The 11224-nt window shown below is 40.8% G+C and overlaps 1 protein-coding gene across 1 annotated transcript; it reads right to left on the bottom strand.

The window, feature by feature from the left end:
* Nucleotides 1–467: 467 nt before the first annotated feature.
* On the bottom strand, nucleotides 468–3811 carry LOC104613798 (glycine receptor subunit alpha-2; the record flags this gene model as incomplete). Its single annotated transcript, XM_010297038.1, has 3 exons — nucleotides 468–682; nucleotides 2562–2699; nucleotides 3729–3811. Coding segments are annotated over 3 exons (436 nt in total), but the record flags the coding sequence as incomplete, so codon positions are not given.
* Between the last annotated feature and the right edge of the window lie 7413 nt (nucleotides 3812–11224).

Genomic DNA, 11224 nt, shown 5'->3' with positions numbered 1-11224 from the left:
ATATACATACATATATTTATATATATTTATATGTCCATTGGACTAAGTGCCGTACCTAGAAACATCAAGATATCTGAGAGTCTAACAGTCCTGAAAAGACCAGACAGAGTTTTTAAAGTCCCCAGTCAGACTGAATGTCCAATTTTCATGAAAGTGCTTTCAGAAATCCAGTCAGGCACCTAAATATTTCAGAAAAACCTGGCTTCTAAATGCTGAAAACTAAGTGTCAAAGCTGGTAAAAACTCACTAAAAATCCATACCTTTGAACCCTCCATCCATCCCGCAAACCAGCAGAAACCTGCCTTAATCCAAATGCAAGGGCACTGCAACAGTTTAACACCACACTGCTACCGCTTTCTCCTGTGTTCTTATCAGATGCATATTTACACAGATCTTTCAGAAACTTCAAAATCAGTACAAATATTTCTTCTTAATAACAAATCGGTGGTACAAAATGATTTCCTTACTTTTGGGAGGGAAGCTCTCGATCCTGAACTTTGCGTGGTCATTGTCAAAACTGTAGTGATACCCAGTGCAACTCTAGCTGGAGCAGCATCCATGTTGATCCAGAAAGAAACCCAGGACAAAATGACAATCAGCAGGCTAGGAATGTACATCTGGATTAAATAGTATCCCATCTGACGCTCCAAATGAAACTTGACTTCAATGCATGTAAACTTTCCTAGAACATGAAATTACTTTCATAAATGTTTTTTGCATATTTTTAGCTTGTTTTCTGAACATAAATCAGTGGCGTGGCCTGTTTCCTAACTTAATACTGTCAGCAGGTCCTGATACACAAATGCCAGTCAGCCATTTGTTGCACGCTAGCTCGGGAGACGCATGGGACCCCTGACTCACATTAACTGAGAGAACGAGTATTAGCATGGTTCTTTTACCTCCAAAAAATTTAATGTCATGTTTTTTTATCAAATTTTATTAAGAATTTACTTAAGTTGAATATGAAGCTTAGTGTTAAAAGGGGACAACATTTTGCTTTTTTAATGGCATGAGATCAAGCAACTGTTTAAGTGTGGCAGCAATGGCGTTAGAGCAGCCCAATCCGTCAAAGCTCCCCAGACTCCTGCAGTGCAACCTGGGCAGGGCGCCTTACAGGGTGGGTAGGAGGAGAAGGCTGAATAATGCAGCTTTTATCCACATTTGAATTTCACAGCAAACCTGAAGTAGCATGCTACAGAGAAGACAGCAATGTGGGTGCCTGCAGGCAAATTTTTCTTTTGCTTGACTATTGCTTTTCAGTTCCCCTGCCCAGGCTACACACTTTTAATTTCTGGTAATTAGACATTCATTTTGTTTAACTACATGTAATGGAAGCTACTAACTGGCATTTTCACCCTTTGTGGGGAATCTTCGTGTGTATACAAGGAAGCTGTGGCTCAGGCTCTCCCCCTGCTCTTACTTTCAGCGTTTGACCCTGCAAAATGGTTACCTGACAGTAATCAGAAAAGCAGATGAACTCAGTTGTTCAGAGTTTGAGTTATGTGCTGGGAAATGGCAAAACTTTGTATCAGACAAACTACAAACGGGTAAGCTCTGTCTGTTGGAATTTACTCTCGAGTGTCCCCTTTAAGTGTGAGAAAAGACGAGAAGTCGCAGCAGCCCATGGGACTGTGGGCTCACAAAGTTTTCCTTCCTTGGCACTTTGGGCCCCAGAATGAGAATCTGTATTTGTAAAAATTAGAAACAATAATTCTCTTTTCATAAGAAATGAACGTGACTTATTTTTGGCAGAGGCAGGACCTCCCATGTTATGTTATTTCACAGAGTGAAACAAATTTATTTGATGCAACCAGATCGGCTCTTACGCTGAAATGATGAAAAAGCTATTTTAGATGAGAGGGATTATATCTAATCCCAGCAAGCACCCAGCAAACGATTCTCTAAATGCTGTCCCTATTAAATAAACTCCAAACAGCTAAATCCCAAATTTAACAGACTTCTCTCTGCTCTCTAAAGCTAAAGATAGAAAACACAGCATTTGAAATTCAAAATAGCAAATATAGGAAAAAGATTACAGTATTAAGCAAACATGTAATTTCCCAACATTTCATGTTTGTATACTATTCAGATCAGCAATGAAAACATTGTCCTTTCAAATACTGCATTTCATAAATTAGAACACACATAAAAGCTGGTGAAAATTTGACAATTTTCCTCAATGGCTCTTTGATATGCTGGAGAAATCAATAAAGTTCAGAAAAATCAGTACTTTAAAAGTGTTGAATTAATATTTAAGAAAAGATTCTCCTTGTTGAAAAAGTTTCTTTTTAAGGAAATCAAAACAACTAGATTTTTTTGTCTTTTTTTAAGATTTTAAATTGTGTATGAGAACACCTAATGAAATTAAAGGAAATTTGTAAAAAAAAATCTTTCAAACAATCAAAAATAAAAGGGAGAAAAATATTTTTTTCAGATAAAAAATAAGTGTGGCTGAATCAAATTTTAAGGTTTTTTTTCGTTGTACCCATCTTTTCCCTTTACAAATTGACAATAGATACCATTAGAGCAATTAATAGGAAAAAAAACAGAGTAATGCTCACCAGTGTTGTAATGTTTTGTGCAATAACCAAGTTCTTTATCTTCTTTCAAAATAAACTGTGGCAAGGTTAAACCCTCTGCAACTTGCACAGGTCCATCACTTAGCCACTCAAATATCAGATCATTCATAGTGTAGCCAACTACAATAAAGAAATCAGAATTCATTAGATGGTAACTGGCTAGAAAACATCAAAAGCAAATATTATTATGTCTGACAAGCATGAGTTTTATTGCAATACACATTATCTCAGTTATGTTTTTAAACTGTCTGATGAACAGCAGCACTATTGCCGTTAGTTACGTTACTGCACTTTTAAGGCTTTTAAGAGCAACAAGTAACACCATCACGTTCTGAAATACTGCCCTGGTTTGCTGCTCACAAATAATTTTGCTGGCCCGTCAAAGATACTGTTTACAACTGAAATGGCATTTCTCTGTGTCTATGTACCAGCCTGCATTTTGCTTTATTTTCATCATTCTTTGATGATGTAGCTGGTGGGCACCAACAAAACAAGGATGTCTAGACTGCAGAATGCTGGGCCCTTACCGAAAACTGATGCTTTTTAACCCTGTGACCCCGCCGCTGAGAGGCGCGGAGGGGAAAGGGAGAGGCTTCAGCTTACTGACGTCCCTTTTTGACTGTAAACAAGCCGCGTGCTAACACGCCGAAGCAAGGTGTGTGCTGACAGCGGGGCGGTACGGAAGGGTGTGCGCCGGTACCCGCGTCCATGCCTCGGCCGTGTCTAGCTTACGAGCACAAGCGTACCTACAGGAGCTCGGCTTCATCAGGCGTGTTGCTTCCGTTTTTCAAAGGACCATCGCATGTCTTGACATGGCTAATCCCTGGCTGTGTGCTCATTGCTCTAACTTTCCTGAGATTTAATTCCTCCGTACAGCATGTGGTTATCCCTGGAAGTGATGCAGCCCTGATGGGTCAGGTGATGTGCCCCGGGAGGGGAAAAGGGAAAGGAGCAGGAACAGCACAGAGACAGGAGACCCACACGGTACTGTGATGGTCAGTTAAAGCACTATTCCTCCATGATTTTCCCTTACAAAATGAGAATATTGAGTCTCACCACACAAATGCGACAATGTAGATACTATCATCTAACCCCCGAGCGTTATGGCAAAATCTTGTTCTTTGATAAATAAAGCAGTTGGACACTCACAGCTCTCTAACTGCATTGTACATGTCTGTACATCCATAGGAAAATTCTTCAAGTCCATGGGACAGGATAAGGTTAAAGTAAGCCTAAAATGGGAGAGGGGGAAAAAAAAAAAAGAAACTACCATTAGAAGTCTACAGGTTTTATCCAAAGCCCCATATTTAGAGTTAAAGACCAAATCTTAACACCTCAGAGGTTGGACTCACTCTCCCCTCTGAGCGTTGAAGGACATAAGACCCCTGAAGAAAGAGCAGGTAAGCAAGCCAGGAGCTCACTCGCTGCATTGGCTGAGCAGAACAGGGACAGAGAAGACAATATCACGATAGCAAGAAGTGCTCTCCACTAGTGTACCAGTGAATGTTTTATGTACACTACTGAACCCACATAATGCAAAAGCTGAAACGACTGATCATGGGAGAGACATTTTTAAGCTTTGTTTTTGAAAAGCAAAGGAAGGAAACAACAGCCACAGGTTTTTTTCAACAGACAGTGCTTTTGTTGTATATGAAGCCCATTTCCAACCCTTCATTCTTAATGCTTAGCCATTAAAAGAAAGAAAGAAAAAAACACCGTACAGTAAAAACTAGAATCACTACAAGATAAAGAGTGCACACAGAAGGAAGTAAGCCTGAAGGAACATTATCATACAAACTAAATATCTCTTTTAATTTTTAAGTTGTTATTGTCCCAGAAAACGCATAATTTTACTTGGATGGTAATATGCTTAATCTTTCTTTCTTTCTTTCTTTCTTTCTTTCTTTCTTTCTTTCTTTCTTTCTTTCTTTCTTTCTTTCTTTCTTTCTTTCTTTCTTTCTTTCTTTCTTTCTTTCTTTCAGTTTACTTTTTCACATTTGATTGAAATCAAGACCTCTCCTCTGCTTCATTTCTTTTCTTATTCAGGTGCAGAGAAGAAATAATTTTTAACAAACCAGGATAGTGGGGTGACATAATTACAAACAAGTAGCTGCTTTGAAAAAACAGAAGAATTGTTAAGATCTTGTGTTAAACCATATAAAAACAGTACATTTTTATTTCAGATTACCTTCAGCACAAAAACCACTTTGGCAGAAAGAAAACAAATAAACAAAAGCCTCTGTGCCCATTTATCATCAAGGACGAGAACTAGATTGTCTGATTTGAAGACTGAAACTTTAACACAGTACAATGAGAATAAAATGAGGATAACTTTTTAATTATGCCAGTGAACCCATGGGCCAGTTGCTAATTTTGAAAGCGTGTTGTCCCACAGATAAATGCAATCTGTATGGAGAGATACTTCACTAAGCTCGGTCTCCCATGGTGGTTTTGTGCTTCTCACCATATACAGCTGATTCAAGTTCTTTTAGTCTATTTTCTCATCATGTGAATTTTTTGGGATGGCCTGACTGGGCCTTGTCCTATAGTCTTGACATCAACTCTCTGTGAGAAGTTTATATTTAGGTAACTGAGATCAAAATGGGCTCAGCCTGATCAAAAATCACATCCAATATCTCTGCTTTTGCCTACTCATAGGCTACCTAGAGAAAGTCACATTATTTTCTTCTTGGCACAGTCTTCAGTGTACACAGTATCAGGATAATATCAGGAAATTAGCGATCGGTTGTCTGTGGCAGTGAAATGCACTGAGATGAAGAAAAGCCCCCAATAGTCCTGTCAGTGCTGCCATAGTAAATAAACTCCCATTTAACCTTTGGGAGAAAATAGCATAAGCAGTAAAAAAAACATTAGTCATCTAGAGAAAAAAGTATATCTAGTAGACATATAAATGCCATTAAAAATCTACCCTTTACTCATTTAAACATTTTAACTGCCCTGCAAGTGTTAACTAGTCTCATTTTTACTAGGTAATTTCCTGGACTAATGATTGAGCTATTTAAATTGTTAATCTCCAGTATTAACAAAAGACTGCTTCTGCCTTTTTTTCTGAAATGTTGATATATTAAACTCTTTTCCTTCTTTCCAGTCATCTTCTAAATATGGTTTAGATGTTTAAAGTTCATTTCAAACACGGCTTTACACAAATGCAGCGTTTCTAAATGCGTCATTTGTTTATATTCATTGAAGCAGGCATGACCTACCCACCCCTCAGATTTTGCTGTGTGGATTGTGCACTGACTATGCTTCTTTCCCCCTTCATCCCTTTCTACTCCCCCAAACCCTCAAAGGATCTGGGGGTTTGACTACATACATGGGCAGGAGGATCTCTTTTATTAGTCCAATATTAAACTCATGAGAAAGTTAATATATCCAGTTGCTGCTTTCAAGCCTCCCAGGGGTAAATTGATTTATCAGCACTGAAGGTAGGTAGATATATCAATTCTTTTCTTCTGGAGGTGAGGTGAGAAAGTGCTCATTATGTTGGTTCACACAAAGGTTGACATCTCTTCTTTCTCATCCTAACCAAGTGTCTTTCATGAAAACTAAATTATTCTCTGCTCACTCTGACAAGTGGAAAATAATTTCTATACGCTGTATTGATGAGATTAGCTTAAGAGATCATGCCTTTATAGCTCTACCTCTACTTGTTCATCTCAGCAGAGTAGCCATTCACAGTTAATATATTTGCCTTTGTAATGCCTTTTACGAGGAGTAATGCAAATGTTGAACCCAACATTTATTGCCTGGTATCATCCACAGATCCACTGATTTTCAACAAGATTACTACATGCTAAATATGTGGTTGCTGTAGTCTGAAGTAGCTCCAGTGAAGTCCATGGTGGTGGGTCAATCTATAGCAGTTCACTCTTTTTCAGTAAAAATATGATTCTGCAAGTGTTTCCAAACCCAGGTGCCATGTCACTACTTGTATGTTTATGTTTACATATATTTTATATAAGGAAACAGGTTCAGAAATGGAAAGTGTTAGGCAGATATAGCTACCCTCATTGCCTATAAGAACAGTGTCATTGACAGAAAATGTTTCAGAAAAGCGAGTGTCTCACACTTGGCAAATTCAAGAAGGGCCCCTGGAGATTTGGTGCAAAGTGCAAGTTTAACTGACAGTTACATTGATGAATACTTTAATTGTTACTAAAATAGAAGAAACTGCTATAGAACAATTATTTTCTTTTTCAGGCACCCCGTCACCAAGGCATTTGAGATGCATAAACAACAGATTTGGTGACGTAGCACCATAAAACACTGATGGGAAGAAGTTTTATGAACAATTGGTGTAAAGCTGAAAGGAGAAGCAGCTGACCAAGGACTTGATTTTGTCTTCAGTTAACTGACAACCCTTTAGCCCCTGTTATCTAGGGTCAGGTCGCACAGCTCGCTCATGGAGAGCTCTGGGGTTAAGCACATTATATTTTAGGATATATTATAGGAGAGAGTCACTTCTTTGGTGCCCCAGCACTTCAGGCACAATGTTAGGGCCAGCAAGCCACCCCAGAGGAAGGCAAAGTTGCTCTCTTCTTTCCCTCCCCACTTCCTCACCCATCCTGCAGTCAAGGAAAAATTGAGCCCTGAAATAGAGCAAATAGAGTAAGAACAGAACAAAATGCAGAATCAGAGCCAGAAAACAAAGAATGAGCAATTAGCTGTCACTGTGACAAAAATAATAATAAAAAAAATCAATAATATTACTGAGCAACGTTGTGGCAGAGGCAGTGCCAGACACTCCAGGGCAGCATTGCCCGTCTTAAACTTCAGACCCTCTTCCCTCATACTCTAGGTAAGTCCTCTTGAGCAGCATCTGCTGATACTTTAAATGCCTTCAAAGTGCAGTGGGCACTGCTGGGATTCCCTCACTCAGCATTTCATTCAAAACCCTCTCTTTCATCCCCAGGTTTCACCAGAATGTCCTGAGAAGTCATTCAGACCTGGGCTATGAGTCTGCCTCTCTTCCCACCCCAGCTCAGCACCTTTCATTTCTGGTCACCCCAAGAACCCCCTTACAGCATCACTCAGGGGTCTGTATTTCCCACTTCTGCAGGCAGGAAGGCAAAAGTCCTGCAGACCGTGGCCTCCTCTGTTACAGAAGCCAGAATAAGCCATCCCGTGGGAAAAAATAAATAGCCTGACAACACGTTTTTAATCAGAAACTCCCACGCTGGTAATCTTTAACACCTGAACTCGTTGTTTTGCGATATCAGTGTTTCCCCAGATGGAAGCAGACGTGCCCTCAGAGGGGCCAGCAGCCGAGCCCAGCACAGGCACTACTGCTGCCCCAAAGGTAGCAGCTGTAGCCGGCCAGCGTCCTCCAAGGAAAAGCCAGCGGAGCAGGCGACACACGTGCGCAGCCGAGGGAAGCTCGGTGGTATTTGAGCGCAGTCCAGTCGAGTCCTGACCTCAGCGGAGGGGCTGAGACACCGTGCTTCCTATTCATCCTTCACCCAGTCCTGCCCTTTCCCTGTCCTTGCCCTGGCCCTGGACGTACTGTCCCCATCTCCTCCTCTGCCCATCTACCCCGCAACTCTCCCAGAGACACCTCCATGACCCAGAGCCCAGCCAGAGGAAAGCCTCTGCATCCTAGTCTGTCCTCCTACACTTGCCCCCTCCCTTTCCTGTTGCCCTCTCTTTTACCCCAAATCCCACCCGCACCTCTCTTCGGGGAGTTAAGCCTTGAGGTCAGCCTCCTCGTTGACACCTAATGCCCAAAGCAGCACCGTCAATGGAAGGTAAGGTCCTTTAATACAAAAAAAATCCACAAAAAAACTTTTGTAAATGTTATTCTCAAGATCATGTCGTCTCTTTCTTTCTCTTAGAGGTTTTGAATGCTGATGCTCATCACCATCGTGACACTTCTCTGACAATCCCAAGCTACAAAAACGCTTCAGCATACTACACATACAGACTGCTTGTGAAAGGTCTGCAGCACAAAACTGAGAGCTGCTAGTATTAAACCCTTAGGGAATTGGATTTATACATTGTATAACCCAAGAAATGTTTTTTTGATACATTTAAGAGTATATCTAATTTTAACTGGCATTTGACGTATTGTCTAGTGTGCAACAAACATTAAACTGTATTCTAACCTAGTTCTTCTTTATAAGCAGCTATCACACCTTAGCCTGATGTGCTGTCACTCACCCAAAACTTCCCTTGACCTGAGTGATAACTCTCACCCCAGAGGAGGACACTGATCCCACAAGTGAAAGGGCCTGTGGATCACAGTAAGAGGTGTCTGACAACAAAGGGAGTATCATTTTCATTAATTATCCTGCAAGTGGGGCGGTTTGTGAGTGGGCTACAGAACAACATCCTCTTCACACAGTTTTTTCTAATGAGAAAGAACTAGGGTCAGTCTTACTAAGTACAGAAGTACGGTTGGCAATTTAAATATGCACAAGTCCCTTCCATCTCCAAAATAGTAACGTCCTCTCCTCACAAGCATGAATAGCAACAAATGCCTCACCGTGAGTGGGCATGGTTTCAAAAATAACATTTCATTTCTATTCTTATCCCTTCATTCTTTCAAGCTACACCCATCTGCAGCTCAGCTGTTGGGACAGGAGACTTCACAACCTGGGATTTTATGCCGCAAATACCAGAACACAAGTAGTACATGCGTGGCCACTGCTAACATTGGTTAGATGCCATTTTTATGAAAAGTCTTATACCTGTGCAAAGTCCACAGTGCTGGATTTAGTGAGACAAGTGGGATTTTTTTTTTCAGTACTGCCAATTCTAAAGATGCTATCATAAATTGCAATATTTCTGGTATTGTTTTTAAACCTACAAGGGGACAATAAAGGTAAAAATATTCTTAGCAGTACATTTTTCATTAGAAGATTAAATTCCGGATCCTTATAGCTGCTGAAATAACATTAAAATATTACCTAAGCACAAGCAGACAAAGTTCCCCATTAAACTGTCAGGGGAGACGGAGTTGCACAGCAACCGTGACAGCATCGCATGACACAGGAGCAAATGCCATTCAGACTAGTGGCACTGAAACGGGGAAGAGAATCTAAAATCTCCTTATATTCCTCCCAGCCCCCTCTCTTGGGTGATCTGTGCCTGGAAGAAGGACACACACATTGTTCATATATCAGAAGGCCAAAAAACCCCCAAAATTCCCAGTGACATTCTTCTTTTAAAGGGCTTTTCATTTTGTAGTCTGTCTCATTATTTTTTCAGGGACCTGACTCATCACTTTGAATGTCAATTCTGGTAATTTTCAGAGTCTACAGGCTTTGTCCTGTTAAATGGAACAGTCAAACTGTCTGCTTTTTCCCTTATTTTTGAGGAGTCATGAAATTCCTCTCTAATATTTGCCATGTTCTGCAGCTACATTTCTGTCAGAGGGGAACGGGCTGAAGTCGAGCTTAGAGGAGACGTGGAGCCTTCCCCCCTACGGCAAAATGCGAGATGTGGGCTGGGGTTTCACGCACTTCTGTTTACGAGCGTGTTCTCGCTCCCTCCAGTGCTTTGCTTTGCTTCATGTGCTGCTTAACAACGCAGCATCTGGCCCGGCGCGGGCTGGTGGGTTTCTGGTTGCAGGCGTCCCGCTTCTCGTTGTAATGCAACCGTTGTCTGTAGGTACACCGTGCCAGCGCGTGAGCTGCCAGCAAATGATTTTCCAATTATTGCTCAAGCAAACCGGTGGAATGAAATTCAGGTATGATTTCATGTAACAGTTACAATCTGTAACGGTCTGTAAATTCCGTTGCGCAGTTTAATAAAATCTAGTGATTCTAGCACTATTTGTATAACATGTATAAGGCTTCTGCCTGTAATATATAATGGCTGTTAAACCCAACACTTCTTTAGATACATGCTCTACTTCAGTTAGTATTTCTGCATTGATTATTCTTCAATGCTTTTTTTTTTTTTTTTTTGGAAAAGTTTTTTTAAAGTATATGAAGGCATTTTACTAGTTTGGAAAATGAGAGCAGTGAGCACAGGACAGTGTGCGGTTTTGCCACTGGGAGAAGGAAATAAATTTCTATGAAAATGTTCCTGTGCTGATTGAGATTAACTACCAGGGGAAAATCCCCACCTTGTCAATGTTGGTATTATTGTGGCTGGAGCTGAGGTACTAAATATGATTGTGTGAGGTCAGAGAGGGGGGTTCCTGCATAGTAAACAGCCATGTTAATCATGGTAACAGTCTCTCTGTTCCCCCTCTGCTAAGCTGTCACATGGAAAGACAATGCTGCTAGTAAAGTCCAAATCCTCTTAAATCCCCAAATTAGATTGTAAAATAAAATTGAAGTCATGAAATTAAAGCGCAGGATGCACACAGAGATGTAGAACACAACATTTCCTACCGCTCTGTCAGGCTAGACCGTGCTGTGCCATGGATGATTTGCACACGACGATGTCATCAGGTGTAAATGGAGCTTCATTACTGTAGAGCTGATAAGGACTGTACCCCAAAATCGTTTCGGAAAACCCACGCCTGACTTTACCATAACATGGCAGCGTATTCTGCAGTAGTCACGCTAAAGATGAAAGATCTGATCGTATTTAAAATCAAAATATTTCAGAAGGATAGTGGACTCTCTTCCCTATGAATGGTCTATTGCAGAGGCACTAGCATGTTGCCCATGCAG

The sequence above is a fragment of the Phaethon lepturus genome, unplaced genomic scaffold (genome assembly GCF_000687285.1).
Source record: "Phaethon lepturus isolate BGI_N335 unplaced genomic scaffold, ASM68728v1 scaffold52371, whole genome shotgun sequence".
Classification (NCBI taxonomy): domain Eukaryota; kingdom Metazoa; phylum Chordata; class Aves; order Phaethontiformes; family Phaethontidae; genus Phaethon; species Phaethon lepturus.
The sequence above is the reverse complement of the archived record's forward strand: the minus strand, read 5'-3'. Positions and strand labels throughout refer to the sequence as shown.